This window comes from Xyrauchen texanus, chromosome 32 (genome assembly GCF_025860055.1).
Source record: "Xyrauchen texanus isolate HMW12.3.18 chromosome 32, RBS_HiC_50CHRs, whole genome shotgun sequence".
Taxonomy (NCBI): domain Eukaryota; kingdom Metazoa; phylum Chordata; class Actinopteri; order Cypriniformes; family Catostomidae; genus Xyrauchen; species Xyrauchen texanus.
In genome coordinates this window covers 28,202,789-28,228,456 of record NC_068307.1, presented here as the reverse complement: position 1 = coordinate 28,228,456, position 25,668 = coordinate 28,202,789, and the positions used below count along the sequence as shown (strand labels likewise).

The 25,668-nt window shown below is 41.6% G+C and overlaps 1 protein-coding gene across 1 annotated transcript; it reads right to left on the bottom strand.

Annotated features, from left to right (window-relative positions):
• Positions 1-9,615: 9,615 nt before the first annotated feature.
• Positions 9,616-12,909, bottom strand: LOC127626113 (GTPase IMAP family member 8-like). The gene is made up of 6 exons (XM_052101679.1): positions 12,763-12,909; positions 11,802-12,473; positions 10,904-11,716; positions 10,765-10,827; positions 10,571-10,675; positions 9,616-10,462 (listed from the first exon to the last, which is right to left on the bottom strand). The coding sequence occupies exons 1-6, from the start codon at positions 12,770-12,772 to the stop codon at positions 10,299-10,301; spliced, it is 1,827 nt and encodes a 608-aa protein (XP_051957639.1). The 5' UTR covers positions 12,773-12,909; the 3' UTR covers positions 9,616-10,298.
• Positions 12,910-25,668: the final 12,759 nt, after the last annotated feature.

Here is a 25,668-nt window from a genome sequence, read left to right as displayed (position 1 = left end):
AGTTTATTTGGGGTTTCCAAATGGAAATGCTCCCACACCACAGATGTACGGCATCTCTTCTGTGGAGCCTCCATTTCTTTCTTTCTTTCTTTCTTTCTTTCTTTCTTTCTTTCTATCTATCTATCTATCTATCTATCTATCTATCTATTTTATATGTAGCCTATCTATCTAATAATCTATATGTATCTGTAATATATGTATCTATCTATTAATCTATATATATATATATATATATATATATATATATATATTTCTATCAATGCATCTATTCATGTGTCACTATATGTACTCTGTGTGTCTCTAAGTCAATGTGTAAATGTAAATTAAATCCTAAATATAACTAAACAAATCGCACTATAAATGTCACTATATCACCAAAAATCCACTATCTCAAAACCAAACTCCTCTCACAAAAACCCACGATATGAAAATGCGTTGACAAAACTTTTATACTGTGTGATTGTGTGATTTGTTCCCGAACCAACCAATCAATGAAACCCTGATTCGGCGGAGCACTCCACCTGATGAAACACTTAGACGCTTCATTTAGCCGTTGTCACGTGACGTGGGTGTTTTGAATCACGCTTCGGATCAGTGTTTCGAATCATCTTTGCTTCGGGATCTCGCAAAGCTTCGGAACGTCTGTTTCGCACCAGCCATCCTTAGTTTTTGTTTCTTATGTTTACATTTTTGTTATCCCCTCGTGGATGTTTTGGTTGTTCCCAGTGTTTTGTTTTATTCTGTGTTTTCTTGTCCATTTAATAAACGAACCTGCTATTAGATCCTCGCCCCTCGTCTGCCTTCCTGCTCAAACGTAACAGAACGATTGACCCAAAATGGATCTACAGTGTTCCTCAGAGAGCTGACAGAGGCGGACTTGTCTGTTCGGGAGTTCACCCACTTCTTCGCCAGCGTGGCCAGTTACACCGGCTGGGATGATGATACCCTGAAGAAGGCGTACCGGTTCGGCATACCCAGACATCGATGGTGGGAGTTACCGGAGACCGGAGACTACACCTGGCAAGAGTATGTGGGACTCGTCGTGGAGGAATTCGCTGTCAGGGAACCACCTCTCTTGATCCCGGCTCCCGCCTCTGGGCTTTCCGCGCCAGCCACGGTGAGTGAATCAACCCCCACGCCTGCTGTGATTAGCGAGCCAGCGCCTGCAGCCCCTATCGTCAGTGAGCCAGTGCTGCCAACTTCGTCCGCCCGGAGGAGGAGAAGAAAGGCCTCTGCTCTCCAGCCTCCGCCAACCACAGCCAACCAGCCAATGCCTGTAGCCTCCGACGTCAGTGAGCCAGTGCCTGTAGCCTCCGAAGTCAGTGAGCCAGTGGCTGTAGCCTCCGAAGTCAGTGAGCCAGCGCCTGTAGCCTCCGAAGTCAGTGAGCCAGCGCCTGTAGCCTCCGACGTCAGTGAGCCAGCGCCAGTAGCCATGACCGTCCAAGAGCCAGCGCCCCTCGAGCCTCCCAGGGCTCCGCCTCTCGAGCCTTCCAGGGCTCCGCCTCTCAAGTCTCTCGAGCCTCCCAGGGCTCCACCTCTCAAGTCTCTCGAGCCTCCCAGGGCTCCGCCTCTCAAGTCTCTCGAGCCTTCCAGGGCTCCACCTCTCAAGCCTCCCAGGGCTCCGCCTCTCAAGCCTCCCAGGGCTCCGCCTCTCAAGTCTCTCGAGCCTCCCAGGGCTCCGCCTCTCAAATCTCTCAAGCCTCCCAGGGCTCCGCCTCTTGAGTCTCCTAGGGATCCGCCTCTCGAGCCTCCCAGGGCTCTGCCTCTCGAGCCCCCCAGGGCTCCGCCTCTCAAGTCTCTCGAGCCTCCCAGGGCTCCGCCTCTCAAGTCTCTCGAGCCTCCCAGGGCTCCGCCTCTCAAGTCTCTCGAGCCTCCCAGGGCTCCGCCTCTCGAGCCTCCCAGGGCTCCGCCTCTCGAGCCTCCGTCTCTCGAGCCTCCCAGGGCTCCGCCTCCCAAGCCTCCTACGGCTCCGCCTCCCGAGTCTCTCAGGGCTCCGCCTCCCGAGCCTCTCAGGGCTCCACCTCTCGAGCCTCCTACGGCTCCGCCTCCAGAGCCTTCCAGGTCTTCGCTTCTAGAGCCTCCTACGGCGCCACCTCCCTCAGCTCCGCCTCCTGAGCCTCCAGAGCTTTCCATGGTTCCACCTCCCTCGGCGCTGCCTCCTGAGCCTTCCTCGGCGCCACCTCCTGAGCTTTCCATGGTTCCGCCTCCCTCGGCTCCGCCTCCTGAGCCTTCCATGGCCCTGCCCATGCCTCCTTCGGCGCCGCCTCCCAAGTCTCCTACGGCTTCGCCTCCCGCGCCTCTCCCGGCTCCACCTCCGAAGCCTTCCTCAGCTCCGCCCCCGAAGCCTTCTTCAGCTCCGCCTCCTGAGCCTCCATCGGCTCTGCCTCCTGAGCTTCCCTCGGCTCCGCCCCCAGGGTCTCCTGCTGCCCTGCCTACGCTTCCTTCGGCGCCGCCACGCAAGTCTTCCATTGCTCCGCCTCAGAGGTCCTCCTTGGCCCCGCATCACACAGCTCCACCCGCTTCCCCAGTGGCCACTCCCAGGCCAACCAAACCGGTCCTAGCCCTGTGGCCACCTCCCTGGCCTCCTAAACCTGTCCCTGCTCGGTGGACGCCCCCCAGACCACCTGACCCGGTCCCCATCACATACCCCCGTGGACCGCCTGTCTTGCCCTCTGTGCCCCCCTGGACTTCCTGCCTGCCCCTTGTACTCCCTTGGAATGCCTGTCTGCCCCCGTGCCTCCTTGGACTGCCTGTCTGCCCCTTGTACCTCCTTGGACTGCCTGTCTGCCCCCTGTGCCCCCTTGGACCACCTTCTTTCCCCCTGTGCCTCCTTGGATTGCCTGTCTGCCCCCCCCCCCCCGTGCCTCCTTGGACTGCCTGTCTTCCCCCGTGCCTCCCTGGACTGCCTGTCTTGTGCCCCTTTGGACTGTCTGTTTGCCCCTTGTGCTCCCTTGGTCTGTCTGTTTGCCCCTTGTGCTCTCTTGGTCTGTCTGTTTGCCCCTTGTGCTCCCTGGGTCTGTCTGTTTGCCCCTTGTGCTCCCTTGGTCTGTCTGTTTGCTTCCCCCCCACTCCTTGGACGCTTTTTGTTTTTTTTGGGTATTCCCTTTTTGTTTTTGTCTTTGAGGAGCGTCTGGAAGCCGCTCCTTTGAGGGGGGGTTATGTCACGATTCCCTTGTTGTCTGCCCTGGTTTCACTTGTCTTTGTCAAAACTACACTTCCCAGAATCCCTGGCCCTCATCACTGCCAGCCCTGTGTCATTGTGCTCACCTGATTGTAGTTTGTCATCATCATGTCTCCAGTGTATATAAACCCTGTTTGTTCTCCATTCCCTTGTCAATCGTCAATGTTTATGGATGCGTGTTTTGCCGGTTTCCCTGTGTATGTTCTCCGTGTTTTTGTTTCTTATGTTTACATTTTGTTATCCCCTCGTGGATGTTTTGGTTGTTCCCAGTGTTTTGTTTTATTCTGTGTTTTCTTGTCCATTTAATAAACAAACCTGCTATTAGATCCTCGCCCCTCGTCTGCCTTCCTGCTCAAACGTAACACAAACAATAAACCGCAGTGTTGTATCGGAGCTCGCAACGCAGCAGCCATACTCGGCGCCATCTTGACTCCACACAAGTCTGCACGTGAGGCTGTAGTGTGATCTGCCAGTCTTTTTTGATGTGCGCCCTCTGTTGGAACAGAGTGCGAGATGACAACATGCCGGGAGGTTGCTGCTTCAATGAATGTTAAGTTGAGAACGAAAAATATCAATTATGATTAAAACGAGGACCAAATCCTCGAGTATATATGTGCAGCTTTTCACCATGGGAGGGTCTGCGCTTTCGAGCCATGTGAAAGGTAAAATGTAGGGACATGTCCTCTTTTTCGGACCTTAAAAATGATTTGCTATGCTTAAACCCCTCTTTCCCGCCTTCTAGCACACCGTCAATTATAAGAGGCTTGCAGCAACTATTGACCAAATTCCTGCCTGTCAATCTCTCCGGGAACAAGCAAAGGGTTGTTGTGTTCGGCATCAACAGTAGCAAATTAAAGCTGAGTGGAAACAATGCCCAAACGAAAGTTTACGAAAATGTACAGAATATTTGCATTCATGGGAAGCAGAATGTATGACATGTAAACCTGCACTTCAGTGGCTAATAAAGGTGCAAGTAATTTAGAAGCACACATTAGATCTGCGAAGCATAAAGGCTCAGCAACAGGTGAAAGTTCACCTTCGTATATTAACGGACTACTTTTTCTGACCAGGTCAAATTGTCACATTGCATCATTTTCCAAAAAAATTCTAAATAATAGTAAATAAAGGAAAACTCATGGCATCAAATATTTTGGTTATTCTGAATAAATTGTATCTTAATTTGTTACTCAATAATACAAAACCATAATATATATATATATATATATATATATATATATATATATATATATATATGCTAATAGAGTGTCTTTTTCACTGTATTAAAATTAGCATTCATAGTAACACTGTTTTGAAAGAACATGCCTTTCAATTTCATCACAGTCTAAAATAACATTCAAACCCAGTGCATGTATTTCTCACTGGCAAAAATAATTTTGTGTGCCCTCTAGAGTAGAAACACCAAAATAGTTGTGTCATAAAGGTCAGAAAAATATGTAATGAAATAACTCAATCTTTTGCAGTTAAAAAATGCATCTACTCATGCGTTGTGCATCACACAAGTATCTTTTTTTTGCCAGGCACATTGCTAGGTGGCATAGCTTAGTGATAGCAAGTAAAATACTTGACTGTTTCACCAGACTCGCACATGTCAGTCATCCACGAATTTAGTTTAGATTTTTGTTTTTTCGCAGTTTAAAACGTAATTTGTATTTGAGGTTAGATGCATAAGGAGTGTTGATTCTGATGGTATAAGTTCATAAGCTTTGATGACAGCTGTCAGACATTTAGCGCCACCAAATAATTTTCCACATTCACGCAGTAATTTCCACTCACATTTGCTTCTACACTAGAGACCTGTTTTCACATTGTTGCATGATGTTTTTTCAGCAAATAAGCTCAACCTGACTAACAGTGTCAAATGTGTCATAAAAAAGGACCTTGAGCTTGAGCATCACAATTGCACAGATACTTACCCACAATGCTCCAGGCACAGAAGCGAATGCTATTCTTGCATACGCGACGTGATGAAGGTGGTGTTTTCAAGTTATGCAGTTATATCATATCTAGTATTCCCATCTCAACCGGTAAGCCAATTATTAATTATGAATATGATTAATAACATGTAAAAACTTTTAAGTAAAATATCTCAAAGTCCAATGGCCTTTGAAGAGCTGCAAAAGTAAAGGAAATAATTTATTGCAACTGAACTTATTTGTCTAGTGATTATTTGAGTGATTGTTTAATAAAGACTCATCCAGGTTATATAGGATGCCAAGTCTACTTAGACAGGTGATACATTTTGAACCATGAAATGTGTTTTCCTTTAATATTTCACCCTTCTGTATCATGCTATAACAAATGCTATCATGATTTTTTTTTAAAGCGCAATAACATCTGATTTAATGTGATGAAGTACGTATATGTATGCAAACATATCATTTACCACAGTTGTAAGGTGGTGGGAAAGATTGAAAATGCACCTTGAAAATGCTTGAAAAGTGCTTGAGTTTGACTTTGGAAAAGGTGTAAGAACCCTGTAACACCACATCCCCTGCTGTTGTAACAGACAGTTACAGCTTAAACCCCTCGAGAGGGGTTTAAGCTTAGCAAATAAGCGTGCGCACATTGACGTATTAGACCAGATAATGCAACTAAAGCAGAATCCAGGACATTTTCGTGAATTTAGAAATCCTGGCCGATGCTTTTTTAAGGTCCGAAAAAGAGGACATGTCCGGGAAAAAGAGTTCCCCAGTTCGGGAAACAAGTAACGAACGTTCCCCATCACTGAAACGGAAGACTTCAGTGTAGCGCGAGCTCACTATGCACTCTCGCATAAACTCCCGTTATAATCACTGAATCTAACGGTCTAAACTGCTAAACGAATCTCTTGTTTACATCGTATCTGCACTTTGTTGATTATGATGAGAGAATTCACGAGGGTGCAGAATTCAGTCAGTGAGTGCACGCACTGAACAAACTTTTTTACATCCCTCCGCCTCCCGACTATCATTAGCATGCAAATTTGCCAGCTAGCTTAAATAAACTTAATTGGCCTAATCGAAAATTCTCTACATTTTACCTTTCACATGGCTCGAAAGCGCAGACCCTCCCATGGTGAAAAGCTGCACATCCTTTTTGCAGACTTTACAGGAGACTACTCGAGGATTTCGTCCTTGTTTTAATCATAATTAATATTTTTCATTCTCAAGTTAACATTCATTGAAGCAGCAACCTCCCGGCATGTTGTCATCTCGCACTCTGTTCCAACAGAGGGCGACATCAAAAAAGACTGGCAGATCACACTACAGCCTCACGCACAGACTCGTGTGGAGTTGATTTCGTTTTATGCAAAAGCAATTAGGCTTATTTTATCTAAAAAGTGAACTATTCAGTAAGATAGCGAACTATTATGAAAGCAATGCAATTTCAATTTCAAGCAGTTTCATGCACTTTATCCAAAATCCAAGCACTTTTCAAACCTTGAAAACACTACATTAAAATGCAAGCATTTTCAAGGATTTCCAGCACCCGTACGAACCCTGGTGTTAAGAGTGACAAAGATAGTTGTGCCATTATCCTTACAGACAAAAGCTATCTCTCTTTAACATTGAAAGCAAAACAATTGATCTGTGAAAAAATGTCAACCTGCATTCCATGTCAAGCTTTCTTGCCTACTAGCAATGTAGAGCAGATACAAATGTCTAAGATGCCATCCAATCCGTGGGAAAAAGTCGTTGTTGATTTCTGTGGCGCATTCCCTTCAAGAGATTACCTTGGTTGTAATTGAGGAATATTCAAGATGTCCAGAGGTTGAGATTGTGCTGTCCACACCAGCAAAAAGCACTATCCCAAAACTTCATCAGTGTTTTCATCTTTTGGTGTGCCCATGGATGTCAAAACAGATAACGGCCCACCTTTCAGTACACATGATTTCTTTGACTTCTCCACATAAGTGGGGTTCAAACACAGAAAAATCATCCCAGAAGCGAATACAGAGATTGAGCGGTTTATGAGAACACTGGAGAAGGTTATTCAAGCAGCCCATGTGGATAACTTACCGTGGAAACAGGTACTGTACACTTTTCTTCGCAACTATCAGGCAACCTCACATTGCTCAACAGGAATATCACCTGTTAAAGATTTATTTGGCTGGCCCATTTTCAAAACAACACTGCCATGATGACACTTTGCTCCGTGCAAATACCAAGGACAAGATGAAGCTGTATGCAGACAGGATGCGTCACACTAAAGCCTCAAGACTAAAGGTGGAGGCCATTGTTGGAAACACTTGGATGACACGGTTCTGTCACTAAAGAGATGTGGGAAGCTCTTTTCTGCACTTCAGCCTCATCCATATAAAGTGATAGCTTTGAATGGGTCAATGATCACTGTAGCTCATGGGAACTATCAGATAACAAGAAATTCATCACACTTCAAAGCCCTGCATCGTTCAACAAGCCACATTGTTTGAAGATATGTGAAGGAGAATGGACTAAGATGCAGAGTACAAAGTATGGGCTTTATTAGCTCAAAAAACAAACCAAATGAAAACGATTCAGTGCGATAAACTCAATGTGGGGCTGGGCTGGCGAAAAAAGCCTCAGGATCCATCCAATTAAACTACAAACAAGACCAAAAGAAGTGTCAGGATCCGGACACTAGAGACAAAACATGAGTTTCAGGATCCAGCCACAAAAAATTTATAAACAAGAGCAACAGAAATGACACTTCTATCAGGAAGACACGCAGACTTGAGTGAAGTTTAAGATGCCATTTATTTGATAGATGTAAAACAGAATGTAATGTCTCTCTCTTTGGCGTAGGCCCCATCTGGCGGTCCGAGGGAGTTGTACCCGGAACCGTCATGTCCTGCCGGAGATAGGAGGCAGGGGCGAGGAGCCTACCCCTGTGCGGGACGGGCTCAACTGGTGGTGGTGGGGTGGTGGAGGTTGCCGTGTTAGCACACTGAAACAGCAATGTGATAGATTGTGTGCAGACATACAAAGCAATGGCTTACATGCGATTGACTAGGAATTACCCAGCTAATGATGTGATGATGTACAGCTGCTCGTCTTCCCGCTAGAACTACACTGCGCTTCCATACTGAAGAGAAATAAACATTTATTGGATCACAATTGGGGAAGTCAATCTCACAGGCCAAGTTTCAGCAGTAATGCTTCCTCCATCACCTGCTCTAAAGCCTCAATCTCCTGATGTCAGGACATACCCACAGAGAGAAAACAGAGGTCCACCAAGGAAATTAGCGGACTATAAAATGTCAAATGAATACATTCAAAGGAACAGAACTCGTAGATCCAATGCTAATGTTTAACGTTAAAGGTTAAGGGTAATGTTTAAGTTCTTGTTTTATCTGGAAATAATATCTGAAGGTGAAGATGGTTGTAATTCCCACGAGGGTGGATTTCTGAAATGTAGGATGACAGAAGACTCATTCATATTTATGAGGAAAGCTCTACTGATTACTTATGGCTACGATTAAAGATTTAGGCTATAGTTTCTCCGACCAATCAGGTAGCGCTTATCTGATAAATATTACTGAATCATCCAGTCAGCTATCACCATCATACATTTCGGAATCTTGATCCCCGCACACTGTCTGACAGGCTACTTTTTTTTGTGTGTGTTTGTGTAAAGTAATAAATTTAGTAGCTTTAAAATAAAATATGAATGTAGTTTAATCATACAGTGAAGACCTGTAATCCACGAGAATGGAAGAATGTTTACTTGAACACTTGATACAACTGTTAGAAATGTGTTTCTTTGTTCTTAAATAATTAATGACTGTTTCCTGGTCCTGAATAATTACTTGAGAACTTGAAACTAAATTTACCCAATTAACAAATTAGTTATTTGTTTCACTGGTGTTGGTTCCAACAACTGAAATGTTGGTATCGTGACAACACAATATATATTTAAATTGTGCATGGTGGATCTTACCTCAGAGCGCTTGTTGTTATGCTGTTGAAACTTGATTAAATTATATTTTCATAATAAAACCAAATAATTCAAGATGCACAGTTAAAGTGTGTGACAATTATGGTTTATTTAAACCGCAAAGGTGAAACATTAATTACATCTGAATAAATTGGAGAATTTAAGTGTGCATCAGGTGCATCGGCCAAAAAGTCTTCCGCATAGGATGCTCTGGTGCTTCCTTCCTCAAGCGTCCTCGGGAAGCTTCCTCCGTCCTTGGTCCCTGCGGTGCATTTACAGTATTGAGTCGTCCTTCATGATGGCAGACTTTGATCGGTTTCTGGGTCACAGTCTCAAGGACGGAGGAGCAGGGGAACGAGGATGTACAATTAAAGAAATGAGAAGCACCTAGTTAGTTACAATTCACAAGTTGACAAGAAGGATGCCGCATTTTAAATAGCTGTAAGAAGAATTGTTTGGAAAAATAAATGGATTAATGAAATAAGTTCATCTGTGCAGTTCTATACAAAACACTACAATTCAGAGGTTTCATTTTTCCCTCTAACATTACATTTTTACACCAGTAATGGTTAGGTTTAGGTTTGGGGTGGGGGGTAAAGTTTATAAAATATGCATTCCTCTTCACTGTATTACAGCTTGCACATCTCACTTTTGGTGCCCATCCGTGGATATTTCACACAGAAAATGGATCTCCCATGTGCCCATATCCCCAACAACACTTAAAGCTTTGGCCACTGGGGGCAGTTTTTCCAATATCAGTAAGCATAGACTGATTTTATCTAAAGGAAAGTCAAACTACTGTTTCAGATTTCACTGTGAGATCAGTCTGATCAGAATTCGCGATGAAATGAGTTGGTGTCAACTAAATAGATTTAAGTGTGACATAATTTGTTACTCTTAAAAACGCATTGCAGTAACATTTCAAAACAAAACTTATTCGGTTATGATAAGATATCTATTGCGTAGTATAGTATATGATTCATATACCGTGTAGTCATCATATAACAATTTGAGTAACATTCCATCAAGAAACTTAAATTGCTTGAAAAACAGAATTATGAACATGAAGTAAAATTATTTAAATTACCAAAAATTACAGATTTACAGTTTATCAAAGCAGAAAATACAAAATGTTCTAGATGTTCTAAACTTTTTCAAATCAATCACAATCTGATTGAACTGTTGATAATGTGATTTGATGTTAAGCTTGTGAAAATGTCTCTGTATCTTCTGATGTCTCTCTATTCTGTGAATCTTCAGTTGGATCACTGAGATTAGAGATTGATCCATATGCAGATGTTCTGTATTCCTCACATCTTTGAAGCCACTTCCACACCTCATCTGATCTTTGGATCCCATTTTCATCTGTAGATATTATGAATTGAATAAAGTGAGTGTGAGTTTGGCGAAAGATAAATTCTATAATTCAAGCAGTGAAAATCCCATTTCTTCTGTATCAGTTCAATAACTCACCACATGATTCTTTAGAAATCTGCAAAATATTGAAGAGTCCCTCCATTAAAATGGCTTCCCATCTGTTTCCTTCCCTTTTAATCTGATCCTGGAGTTTCTCTTGAACTGAAAGAGTAATGTAATATTAAACTCAATGAACTATATGCATAAATTCAACTCTTGAAACTTCAGATATAATGTAAAACTACACTTACTGATCTCCTGTTGATGTTTGATGATCTGTGTTTCAGAAGGATTATTTGATTCATCCTCTTTAACTGTAAATAAAACACAATATTACTGGAACTGAAAAAGATTGAGAACTTGAAACTCATTTTAAGATTAATAGCTTACATTCTGGAGGTTCTGGCATGCTAATATGGCTTGCAACATCAATATCTTCAGTGAAATCCATCAATATTTCTTTTGTTGTATTTTTTAATCCCTTCAACCTGTTCTTCAAATCCTCATTTATTAATTTCATCACATGTTGAGTGTCCAGATTGATTTCCTCCTCTGAATCCAGATCTTGTTGTGTGTCAGTCTCATGAAGATTCATTTCTGCAGCACAGCGAGTGTCGAGACTGAACAGACAGTTTTCTGCCACCATCTGATCAATCTTCTGGAGCAGCTGTGTGACTTGATCTCGATTCTTCCTGTCTGTGTTGTCAAAGACGTGATATCTGTTCCCACATTTCTCAATCAGCCACTGGAGTGCGTCTCCTTCACTCTCAATGTGCTCCTCGATTGAGATGTCTGGAAATCTGTCGCTCCATGTGAACAAAACTATGGTGTGTTTCCAGACTTCCTCTCCGAGAACAGACAGATTTTCTTCAATGATTCTCTTTTGTTCTTTCTTAAATGAAGTGTCAGCAGGAATCACTAATATTACTGCATGGGGAAATTTTCCACTTTCTGAAACACTCTCTAGAAGTGATGTCTGGATAAACTCTGGATTGAATTGGGTTGAAACAAACTTCCACCAGCCTGGTGTGTCCATCACCGTTATCTTCCTTCCATTCACATCACCAGAACCTTCTACATATGATTTTATTTTTCCTGCTTTAAATACGTCATCATTCAAGATGGTGTTTCCTGCTACACTTTTCCCAGCAAGGATCCAACCAACCAGAACAAGTCTCAGTGATCGGAGTGGAAACACGTCACCTTTGGAGAAAATGTGTCATGATTATAAAGATTGATCATTCCAAGCTATTCATTCATCACTAATATAACTGTAATTGACTTTTACCTTTTTCTGTCAGTTGTTCTGTTTTTTCCTGCACCATTGTTTGTCTGGCTTTTGCTCTCTCTTGAATTTCTTCTCTCTTTTTCTTCACCTCAAGTAGTTTTTCATCATCAGTTTCAAAGTGTTTGCCATTGTTTACAGTCACAACACCATCAATCTTCACGAGCAGTTCTTCAACTCCATTACCTTTATTTTCAATATCAAAGATGTGGTATCTGTGTCCACATCTCTGGATGATCTGCTGCAGATCTTCTCCTTGATTCTGTATGTGCTGCTCAATGGATTCATCTTTCAGTGAAACTGTTCGTGTAAAGAGCACTATGACGTGTGACCAGATTCTGTCTCCAAAGAGACCAAGATGTTCCTCAATACTGATTCTGTGTTCTTGAGTAAAAGACAAACTGAGATCAACGACCAGCAGAAAAACATGAGGTCCTGGTGGACACAGGAAGACACTGCACACCAGTTCCTGTTTGATCACTTCTGGTGAGTCTCGCAGGTCAAATATATTCCACCAGTAGGGTGTGTTAATCAGAGCGATCTTCCGTCCATTCACGTCACCGTCTCTCCTCACAGACTTCACGAAAAATCTGTCTGCCTCATCTTCACCTAAAATACTGTTTATCACTGATGTTTTTTCAGAGGACTGGTGACCCAGAACAACCACTCTTATCTCTGAAAAGATGAAGAATGAGAAGAGAAAACAGTTGGTACAAATAAACTCTGTTGTAAGTTTTTCATCTCAGTTATATATATATTTTTTTTAAACCAAGAATATATTAAGAAAGAAACACTCATTCTTGTTACCTAAAAACAAAGAAAGATTTTCTGCAACAGCATCTAGTGATTTAGTTTCTATTTATTTTACAGCAGTCCGTGCATGTATAACATGTCTAACAAACATAGAAAATAAATCAAATGAAAGTGACATTTGATATCTTGACAAATTGTCAGTGAACTTTACCTTGATCCATTTTCTTGCCGAATGTTGGCTTCTACGCTCTCCAAACTAACACTTTTAATTCCTGGCAGATAAATCAAACAAATCTACACGATGGACAACTGTATATGCCGACTAAACATACCGATACACAGATGAAATGAAGAAAGCGAAAGACTTTAACTCTGGCTTTAGATACTCTTTCAAACCAGAATATCAGGTCAGTCTTGCTGCTGAGATGACAGTGATTAGAAGGAACATTCCCTCCCGTTCAAACATGATCAACAATCTGACAAACAAAATGTTTTGAATAAATAACAGCTTATTTTTTTCTTTAATAACAAGGAGAAATCAATTGTAACTGAGGGAGAATGCAAATACATTAATTTTCCTTAGGAATACTAATAAATAGCAGTGCTCAGTAGATGACTAGGATTGATTTGTAAAGTACTAAATGTATTAGCAACAGTACAAATTTGTTGACATGATGATAAACTGGGTTTGCATACTGTAGTATTCTGTGTTTCTGGAAAATACTGTTTTCAATATATTCTGAAACCTTATGATCACTTTGTGTGATGAACAGACAAAAATGTAAGTTTTAAATTCAACATCCAATCAATCAATCAATCAATCAATCAATCAATCAATCAATCCCCATTTGAAGTGCATAAATCAAGTATTGCTCTGGTGGTTTAGGATTGACAACATTTAGTCAAAAGTAAATAATTGTATCAGGTTAATCAACAGTGACTGAACCATCAGACTAATTATTGATATTCGATTTTTAATGTCCAATGTTGGATATTTATATAACACTTTTGCAATCTTCTAGATCTTTCGTACCCTTTCGTAAGAGTTCTCTCTTGAAGAGCACATACCAGCCTGTGTGTATTCTTGCAGTAAATTGAGATAAGGACTTTACTCTGAAAAACAAGTTGACACAACCTATAATGATGTTATTTTGAAATGCGTAATAAACACATTTCAGCCCAGAATAATGCTTGTTCAATTGTCCATTTCTTTGTGGACAATTTCAATCTCTAATCTAAAATGCATGATAAGATCAAGGCTTAATTTCATATTGTGTCCTGCATCATCATGCATTTTTATTTCAGACACACTTGAGACATGTAGAAATGGCTTTCTATATTTCTATATTTTCTATTGACCCAGAACAACCACACTTATTACAAAAAAATTAAGAATGTCAGATTTGGTAAAAATAAAACTCTGTTTTCATCTCAGTTTTATATATTAAACCAGGAATGTTAACTGATGTTCACTGAGTGTTAGAAAAACAGTGTTATTTATTTTCTTCTCAAATAAGTTTCGGACCGCCCTCAAACAAGGAGAAATCAATTGATAATGAGGGAGAATGCAAATGCATTTAATTTTCTTTTGTGAAACACTGATGAGCCAAAACATTAAGCCCACTCACAGGTGAAGTGAACAGTGTTGGGCAAGTTACTCAAAACAGTTTGCAAGCTAAGCTCTCAACTACTCAGAAAATGTAGTTAAACTAAGCTAAAAGCTACTGCTACTTCATATTTGTTTCAACCAGATGCACAGAGCATACTGTCATAGACAGTTCATCTAAATGTGATAGTTATCAGAAATTATTTTAGGTATGCTGGAGCAGATCAAGTGATTGTTTTGTATGCAGCATCAGAGCCTTGAATTTAATGCGTGCATCAACCGGCAGTGGAGAGAGACAAAGAGTGATGTAGCATGCGCTCTCTTTGGTTCATTAAAGACCAGACATGCTGCTGCATTCTGGATCATTTGCAGAGGTCTAATCAGCGGGGGGGATTTCTCCTGAAGTCCACTATCATCTCTACAGTTTTTAGCATGTTCAGCTCAAGGTTGTTTTGATCGCACCAGACAGCCTGCTGATCAACCTCCCATTTGTCTGCAGACACTTCACCGTTGCAGATGATGCAGATGACCATGGTGTTGAGGGGACAGAGGGGTTCTTTGCAGTGCAGTCATTCATGTACAGGGAGAAGAGCAGTGGAGAGAGAATACATCCCTGAGGAGCACCAGTGCTAATAGTGAGGGTCCCTGATGTAATTTTCCCCAGTCTCACTAGCTGCTGCCAGAGTGAGGAAACATGCAGGTAGAATCACTCTGGACCCCACACACCCTGCCCACTCCCATTTCAAACTATCGCCTTCTGGCCGGCGCTTCAGAGCACTCAGTACCAGGACAACCAGGCACAAGTTTTTACCCTCTGGCCATTTATCACATGAACAATTAAACTGCCTTCAGCTCTCCCATAGTGCAATAATGTATAAATATCTCATGTACATATGTAAAGTCATATTTCATTCAATAACAGTACATACCCCAACCTTGCACATATATTACCACTTGCACATATGCATACACCATTCTATGTTATATGTCCTATTTTTATTTGTATGTTTATTTATACTCGTTCCTTGTTTTATATTCTGTCTCACTGTAATGTTCTATGTAGAGGTCGACCGATATGGGTTTTTTCAGGCCGATTTCATCTTTTGAAATCCGGGATTAATGCTGCCGATTTATTTTGGCCGATATTTGGCCGATATGTGCTTGTTTTTAACCTCTTATTTGAAAGATAAAATGTAACACAAATAATTACTTAAGATAGACAAAATTTCTCAACAAATACATTTATTGAACACTTGACCAATCTGCACTTGTACACTTAAATTAAAAATTTATAATGTAAAAACATATTGTATAAATAATGTATAACAAATATATTAAATAAACAAAGCAGGTGTTACGAACTGCTCCGAGACACGAAGGTTGAGATCCAAATGCAGCTTTAATTAAGGGGCAATCCAGACACGTAATCCAATATTCAGAGCATCCAAGAGAAGCACAGGCATAACTAGGGATGGGTATCGTTAAGGTTTTAACGGTATTTCTATCTTACGATACTGCTTATTGATCCGGTACTTTAACGGTATTCTTAATGGTTCTTTTTGTTATTTATATATATATTAAATATATATTAAAGAAAGATAAACGTTATATAGGCACAGTGATTTAATTTCAGGAAGGTCTACTAACATTACTATTCAGGTGTGGTCTAAAAAGAAATCTAATAAAGTAATCAATTGTAAAATAACACTGCATAGTTTATCATAGATAGATTAATGCTTATTAATGCAGAAGTTATTCATTCAAGAGCTGTAAGTGATTTTCTCTTTGCCTTTTGTTGTTTGATTCGCAGTAATGGCTCAATCGTCACATGTTTAATAGACTGCTTCCCCTTTAAGACCGAGTCTAATAGGATCCTGATGCACACTATTTCCATAACTACGTCCATTTAAGACATATTTTTGTGTATAGTTGATAGTTTAGAAACGCACATGAAACCCAAAGTAGCTTGTCTCGTTGTGGTCTGTTTCGGAGTGCGCACCGCCTTGGGAACGGTATCTCTTGCGCTCTTTTTATTATTAAACGCGTCCCGCAATTTAGCAACAGTAGCTAGACTGCATTTTACAACAATCACCGATCGTGCTGATTCTGACGTTAAGTTTGAGTTTTAGGGAGAAATGTCAGTGCACCGCTGTGAAGGGAAGGAAGTTGTGCTAGACAGAATGCGACTTATGTATAAATATTCATTTTATAATATTTGGAAGGCGAAATCTAAAATAAAATCAGACTAATATCACAGATCTAAACCAGGCTATGTCTGAATGTTTAGTTCTGTCCTCTGTCGTCACTCAAGCACTTAAGCGAGATCTCTCTCTCTCTCTCTCTCTCTCTCTCTCTCTGACTGCGAATAGCTAAATTGCATCACAGACAAATGGTTTCATATTATTATACATAGAAATGGCTGGCGAGATAAAATAACTTTCTCTTTATTGCAATAATAAATGTATTTTCTTAATTTCTCCAGTACCGACAGCAGAACCGATAATGTCTGAGATTACCAAAGCCAGTCCTTCAATAGCCTATAGTGCGTTGGTGTCTTTTTTATTACTTATTTCTCTGCATTGAGTGACAACCCTCTCAAATATAAGACACACAAACAGAACAAATAAAAGTCTCAGATTCACTGTCTGTAATTGCAAAATTCTCGCTTATTGTGACATGATAGCAACCCTTCTGCTGTGATAATGCAACTTCAACTACGCTATCAATATCCAAAGTAGGATATTGCGTTTGTCGCGTTGGCAGTAACATATCAAAAGTTTTGAATTAAATATAAAGGAGTTATACAAATTTAATCCTTACTGTTTTCTCCAAGGAACTTAGCTCCTTCCTTAGGCACTGGATGAGGTCTGCTCACTCTGCTGGAAAATGACTCTAGGGGCAGTGTGCGTCGAACAACACTAGGCTGCACACAGATGCACACCTGGAGCTTGTAAGCAGACCACTCATCCCCCGGTGGATTGCCAGAAGGAAAATCCTGTGTTCAACCCAAGGGACTGCGGTACCCACATTTTCAAGAAAAGAGCGGTTTCCTCACTTCCTGGGTTACACATGCAGTCTCCATGGCCATCGTTATCACGACAGCCAGGCACCGTTTTCTTACAGCAGATATGGCGCCTCGGAGGTGGGCCACCTGCCCCGCATGCCCAGCTGTGGCACAACCTCACCAATGCCAGGACGCTGGTGACAAGCCTCGAGGACGAATTTCCTCCTCCCCCATCTCAGACCGCTCCTATGGTGAGTATATGGAGCCAGGTACGTGCTTTGAGGTCCCCAGACTCAGCACAGCCACAAGTGGCACCTCAGGCTCTGCCCTGCCGCGAGGCCCCTCCCGCCGGTACATCCGATGCGACTGTCCCTTTGGTCCCTCTCACCTGGAGCGTGGCTTGTGCTCCCCAACCCATCACGGTGGCTGACCCAGACCATTCGACTCAGCTACGCGATTCAGTTTGCCAAGCATCCGCCCAGGTTCAGTGGTGTCCACTTCAATCTACTCTGTGAGGGGCAAGAATGCCGCTGCCCTGTGCTGGGAGAGCCTGTCCCTCCAGCCGAGATGAAGAAAGGGTTTTACAGCCCCTACTTCATCGTAACAAAAAAAAGCAGTGGGTTGCGGCCAATGTTGGACCTGCGAGTTCTGAACCGAGCTACGCACAGACTCCCATTCAAGATGCTGATGCAGAAATGAATTTTTGCGAGCGTTCGGCAACAAGATTTTTTTTGTGGCGGTAGACCTGAAGGATGTGTAATTTCATATGCAAATCGGTTTTACCACCACACAGACCCTTCCTACAGTTTGCTTTCGAGGGCTGGGCATACCAGCACAAGGTCCTCCCTTTAGGCCTGTCCCTGTAACCTTGCGCCTTCACGAAGGTCGCAGAGGCAGCCCTTGCATCGTTAAGGCAAGTGGGCATTCGCATCCTCAATTACCTTGACGACTGGCTAATCCTAGCTCCCTCGCAGGAGTTGTTGTGTGAGCACAGGGACCTAGTACTCTGGCACCTCAGCCGGCTGGGGCTTCGGGTCAACTGGGAAAAGAGCAAGCTCTCCCAGGTTCAGAGCATCTCTTTTCTCAGCATGGAGTTAGTCTTGATGATGGCGCACCTCACGATCATGCAAGCGCAACCGGTGCTGAACTGTCTGAAAGCATTCAGCTGGAGAGTGATGGTTCATGTCAACGTCATGGCTGACAAGCCTGAGTTCCACATCATGGCCGTCAAGCCTGAGTTCCTTGTCATGGCATGAAATGCCAGAGTTAGCTCCAGGCCATATCACAGTCACGCCAGAGTCAGCACCAGACCATGTCGCAGCCACGCCAGAGTCAGCCTCTGCTCCACGGTCCAGCGCTCACGCCTGCTACATCAAGTCGCCACATGATATTTTATATTTTAGAGACTCACAATAATTACAAAATCCTCTTTGAAAAAACAGTAGTAGGTTTAATGTTATATTACTTACTTTTATGAATGTAAAACTTACCCACGAAAAACTATTAAATTAACTGAATGATTTCCATTCCATATCTCTGGAAACTAAAATAAATAAAGTTTTAACCCAGTTCTACACATCAGATTTAAAAGTGATACTATCTACACATGATAAGTGATCCGCTTTTGACAATCAGTAAAAAAGTATTATTAAATTAAATGTTTAATCCATGATTGACATCGCCTCATCTGCTATGTTTTATCCTCTGACTCGGAAACTCCTGTCTGCTGTGATTCATTGAGAGGATCAGTAGCGTTGAGTGTTGGGTAATAGTCCACTGCGGTGCTCACACTGATGCGGGCTCAGCCGAAGGGCGCATTGAGGGTGCAAATGGGGCACTTGGGAGCACCCCTCAGAGCACCAATATGTGAAATGGGACACCCTACATTCTCATGGACTTCATGGGAACATGCAAATGAAGGCCACAAGACCACAAGTCCACATCAAGTGTGCCATTTGGGACAGGGCCATGCACACCTTAAATGATGTGTGATCGAAAATCATCACATACTTTGGTGTCTTGTGTGAGGCCCTGTTCATTCTAAATGCCCAGTGCGATTATCACTACGCACTCAAACTGAACAGGAGGCTTTGGCTATTGTCTGGGGGTGTGAACATTTCCAAATGTATATCTATGTGGTGCAGTTTACCCTGGTTACTGACCACAAGCCCCTTGAGTGAATATTCAATAATACAAAAGCAAAGCCAACTTTCCGGATAGAGAGGTGGAGTCTCTGGTATTCATACAATTTCACAGTTCAGGACTAGGCAAACAACCTTGCTGATGACCATACAGGATATACAAACTGTAACTGCCTGTTACAACAGCAGGGGATGTGGTGTTACAGGGTTCTTACACCTTTTCCAAAGTCAAACTCAAGCACTTTTCAAGCATTTTCAAGGTGCATTTTCAAACTTTTCCACCACCTTACAACTGTGGTAAATGATATGTTTGCATACATATACGTACTTAAATCAGATGTTATTGTGCTATTAAAAAAAATCATGATAGCATTTGTTATAGCATTCTACAGAAGGGTGAAAAATTAAAGGAAAACATGTTTCATGGTTCACAATGTATCACCTGTCTAAGTAGACTTGGCATCCTATATAACCTGGATGAGTCTTTATTAAACAATCACTCAAATAATCACTAGACAAATAACTTCAGTTTCAATAAATTATTTCCTTTACTTTTGCAGCTCTTCAAAAGGCCATTGGACTTTGAGATATTTTTACACGTTTTTTACGTTATTAATCATATTCATAATAAATAAATGGCTTGCCGGTTGAGATGGGAATACTAGATATGATATAACTGCATAACTTGAAAACACCACCTTCTTCACGTCGCGTATGCAAGAATAGCATTCGCTTCTGTGCCTGGAGCATTGTGGGTAAGTATCTGTGCAATTGTGATGCTCAAGCTCAAGGTCCTTTTTTATGACACATTTGACACTGTTAGTCAGGTTGAGCTTATTTGCTGAAAAAACATCATGCAACAATGTGAAAACAGGTCTCTAGTGTAGAAGCAAATGTGAGTGGAAATTACTGCGTGAATGTGGAAAATTATTTGGTGGCGCTAAATGTCTGACAGCTGTCATCAAAGCTTATGAACTTATACCATCAGAATCAAAACTCCTTTATGCATCTAACCTCAAATACAAATTACAATTTAAACTGCGAAAAAAAAAAAAAATCTAAGCTAAATTCGTGGATGACTGACATGTGCGAGTCTGGTTAAACAGTCAAGTATTTTACTTGCTATCACTAAGCTATGTCACCTAGCAATGTGCCTGGCAAAAAAAGATACTTGTGTGATGCACAACGCATGAGTAGATGCATTTTTTAACTGCAAAAGATTATTTCATTACATATTTTTCTGACCTTTATGACACAACTATTTTGGTGTTTCTACTCTAGAGGGCACACAAAATTATTTTTGCCAGTGAGAAATACATGCACTGGGTTTGAATGTTATTTTATTAGACTGTGATGAAATTGAAAGAAAGGCATGTTCTTTCAAAACAGTGTTACTATGAATGCTAATTTTAATTCAGTGAAAAAGACACTCTATTAGCATATATATATATATATATATATATATATATAATTATGGTTTTGTATTATTGAGTAACAAATTAAGATAAAACTTATTCAGAATAACCACTTCAAATATATAAATACCAATTTCCAACATTCTTTTGAATGTCCATGTACTAAAATAAAATATTTGATGCCATGAGTTTTCCTTTATTTACTATTATTTTGAATGGCCATGGAAAATGAAGCAATGTGATAATTTTACCTGGTCAGAAAAAGTAGTCTGTTAATTTACCTGATGAACTTTCACCTGTTGCTGAGCCTTTATGCTTCGCAGATCTAATGTGTGCTTCTAAATCACTTGCACCTTTATTAGCAACTGAAGTGCAGGTTTACATGTCATACATTCTGCTTCCCATGAAAGCATGGGAATTTTTGTTGCAAATATTCTGTACATTTTCGTAAACTTTCGTTTGGGCATTGTTTCCACTCAGCTTTAATTTGCTACTGTTGATGCCGAACACAACAACAACTTGCGCGTTCCCGGAGAGATTGACAGGCAGGAATTTGGCCAATAGTTGCTGCAAGCCTCTTATAATTGAGTGTGCGAGAAGGCGGGGTTTAAGCTTAGCAAATAAGCGTGCGCACATTGACGTATTAGACCAGATAATGCAACTAAAGCAGAATCCAGGACATTTTCATGAATTTAGAAATCCTGGCCGATGCTTTTTTAATGTCCGAAAAAGAGGACATGTCCAGGAAAAAGAGTTCCCCAGTTCGGGAAACAAGTAACGAACGTTCCCCATCACTGAAACGGAAGACTTCAGTGTAGCGCAAGCTCACTATGCACTCTCGCATAAACTCCCGTTATAATCACTGAATCTAACGGTCTAAACTGCTAAACGAATCTCTTGTTTACATCGTATCTGCACTTTGTTGATTATGATGAGAGAATTCACGAGGGTGCAGAATTCAGTCAGTGAGTCCACGCACTGAACAAACTTTTTTACATCCCTCCGCCTCCCGACTATCATTAGCATGCAAATTTTCCAGCTAGCTTAAATAAACTTAATTGGCCTAATCGAAAATTCCCTACATTTTACCTTTCACATGGCTCGAAATCGCAGACCCTCCCATGGTGAAAAGCTGCACATCCTTTTTGCAGACTTTACAGGAGGCTACTCGAGGATTTGGTCCTCGTTTTAATTATAATATATATTTTTCGTTCTCAAGTTAACATTCATTGAAGCAGCAACCTCCCGGCATGTTGTCATCTCGCACTCTGTTCCAACAGAGGGCGACATCAAAAAAGACTGGCAGATCACACTACAGCCTCACGCACAGACTCGTGTGGAGTTGATTTCGTTTTATGCAAAAGCAATTAGGCTTATTTTATCTAAAAATGTAACTATTCAGTAAGATAGCAAATTATTATGAAAGCAATGCAATTTCAATTTCAAGCAGTTTCATGCACTTTATCCAAAATCCAAGCACTTTTCAAACCTTGAAAACACTACATTAAAATGCAAGCATTTTGAAGGATTTCCAGCACCCGTACGAACCCTGGTGTTAAGAGTGACAAAGATAGTTGTGCCATTATCCTTACAGACAAAAGCTATCTCTCTTTCACATGAAGATCACCATGGGGTGATGAAAGCAAAACAATTGATCTGTGAAAAAATGTCAACCTGCATTTCATGTCAAGCTTTCTTGCCTACTAGCAATGTAGAGCAGATACAAATGTCTGAGCTGCCATCCAATCCATGGGAAAAAGTCGTTGTTGATTTCTGTGGCGCATTCCCTTCAAGAGATTACCTTGGTTGTAATTGAGGAATATTCAAGATGTCCAGAGGTTGAGATTGTGCTGTCCACACCAGCAAAAAGCACTATCCCAAAACTTCATCAGTGTTTTCATCTTTTGGTGTGCCCATGGATGTCAAAACAGATAACGGCCCACCTTTCAGTACACATGATTTCTTTGACTTCTCCACATAAGTGGGGTTCAAACACAGAAAAATCATCCCAGAAGCGAATACAGAGATTGAGCGGTTTATGAGAACACTGGAGAAGGTTATTCAAGCAGCCCATGTGGATAACTTACCGTGGAAACAGGTACTGTACACTTTTCTTCGCAACTATCAGGCAACCTCACATTGCTCAACAAGAATATCACCTGTTAAAGTTTTTTTGTCTGGCCCATTTTCAAAACAACACTGCCATGATGACACTTTGCTCCGTGCAGATACCAAGGACAAGATGAAGCTGTATGCAGACAGGATGCGTCACACTAAAGCCTCAAGACTAAAGGTGGAGACACTTGGATGACACGGTTCTGTCACTAAAGAGATGTGGGAAGCTCTTTTCTGCACTTCAGCCTCATCCATATGTGACCGAACGGTTACCGGCGAGACGGAAGTCAGCCTAATCTACGGAAGTAATTCTTAATATAATTTTTAGTTGTCGACTACGCCACCTAGGGACTTGCACCCTAAGAATTACAAGCCACCGGCTTTTATCTACTCAGAGCACACAGGTTCGTTGTCAGCAAGTAACTGGGCAGAGTCATGGGTTCTACGAAAACAGACTTTATTCCAACAAACCTCAAACGCACGGTAAAACTACCCCTCAACGGAGCATTGGACAAAATACTCAATTCCAAACATACACACAAGAATTTACAAAAAAATGATCCAAGGGTTGAAATGTAAATAACAGCAACAGTAAATTACCAAAGGAAAAATAAATCAAAAGAACGCATTAGTTCCAACACATTCATCAACATAACCATACAGGGCTGGAGGACATCTACTTTGGGCACCCCCGGCTGGAAGTGGCCTACAAGGAAAGCAAAAGAAAAACTCACTCAATACTCATGCCCCACCACACCACACAAGTGAAATAGAGCACTCTCAGTGAACAGGAGACCCCACTACCACAGCCCCAGGACACCCGCGTAAGTGGCCCTCAGCTCCTGCATGGAAATACACAACAAGAAAAAAATGAGTACAAACACAATAAACAATTTCACACCACTGGCAATGTAAATATCAGAAAATAATAAGCACAATAATGAATCTGCAAACACAGGAGAATGACTCCTTTTAGTCACTAACGCACAAAAAAAACAAAATATTCAATAAATCAACTTAAATCGCAGACACATATAATAACAACAACAAAACTAAGAGTCAGTGAGACATACCAAAAAAAAAGAAACTACACACCAATTCAATTCACCATTGCCTTTTTAGACAGAAAAACACAGACCAGGTTAACTGGAAACAAAACAAAGAAAAGAAGACAAGATCATAAAATCTGAGCGAGACAACAGCGCTGACCGGGCCGCTCGTGCTACTGCCAAATATTGCAGCACATCATGCCCAACCAAGGGTGATGATTTTATTTACATAGGTGAACTGCAGCTGGTGCACAGACGCCACTAAATGACCAACGCCACAGAACGCTGAATAAACAACCAGCCAACCCCAACCAATCCACTCCTGTATTAAGTGGTCCAACTGATTTGCATGCTACCTCTCAGTCTTTTCCCTGCAGCACGTCGAGACAAAATGACGACACAGAATAGGGCGGGTGTTACAACCGATCGCATCACAAAACAGGCGCAGCCCATTTAAATACGCACTTCCTAATTTGACATCACCAATGGGTGACATCTACGTCACCCACACACTACACATATAAAGTGATAGCTTTGAATGGGTCAATGATCACTGTAGCTCATGGGAACCATCAGATAACAAGAAATTCATCACACCTCAAAGCGCTGCATCATTCAACGAGCCACATTGTTTGAGGATATGTGAAGGAGAATGGACTAAGATGCAGAGTACAAAGTATGGGCTTTATTAGCTCAAAAAACAAACCAAATGAAAACGATTCAGTGCAATAAACTCAATGCTGGGCTGGGCTGGCGAAAAAAGCCTCAGGATCCATCCAATTAAACTACAAACAAGACCAAAAGAAGTGTCAGGGTCCGGACACTAGAGACAAAACATGAGTTTCAGGATCTAGCCACAAAAATGTATAAACAAGAGCAACAGAAGTGACACTTCTATCGGGAAGACACGCAGGCTTGAGTGAGGTTTAAGATGCCATTTATTTGATAAATGTAAAACAGAATGTAATGTCTCTCTCTTTGGCGTAGGCCCCATCTGGCGGTCCGAGGGAGTTGTACCCGGAACCGTCATGTCCTGCCGGAGATAGGAGGCAGGGGCGAGGAGCCTACCCCCATGCGGGACAGGGCTCAACTGGTGTTGGTGGGGTGGTGGAGGTTGCCGTGTTAGCACACTGAAACAGCAATGTGATAGATTGTGAGCAGACTTATAAAGCAATGGCTTACATGCGATTGACTAGGAATTACCCAGCTAATGATGTGATGATGTACAGCTGCTAGTCTTCCCGCTAGAACTACGCTGCGCTTCCATACTAAAGAGAAATAAACATTTATTGGATCACAATTGGGGAAGTCAATTTCACAGGCCAAGTTTCAGCAGTAATGCTTCCTCCATCACCTGCTCTAAAGCCTCAATCTCCTGATGTCAGGACATACCCACAGAGAGAAAACAGAGGTCCACCAAGGAAATTAGCAGACTATAAAATGTCAAATGAATACATTCAAAGGAACAGAACTCGTAGATCCAATGCTAATGTTTAACGTTAAAGGTTAAGGGTAATGTTTAAGTTCTTGTTTTATCTGGAAATAATATCTGAAGGTGAAGATGGTTGTAATTCCCACGAGGGTGGATTTCTGAAATGTAGGATGACAAAAGACTCATTCATATTTATGAGGAAAGCTCTACTGATTACTTATGGCTACGATTAAAGATTTAGGCTATAGTTTCTCCGACCAATCAGGTAGCGCTTATCTGATAAATATTACTGAATCATCCAGTCAGGTATCACCATCATACATTTCGGAATCTAGTCTGACAGACTACTTTTTTG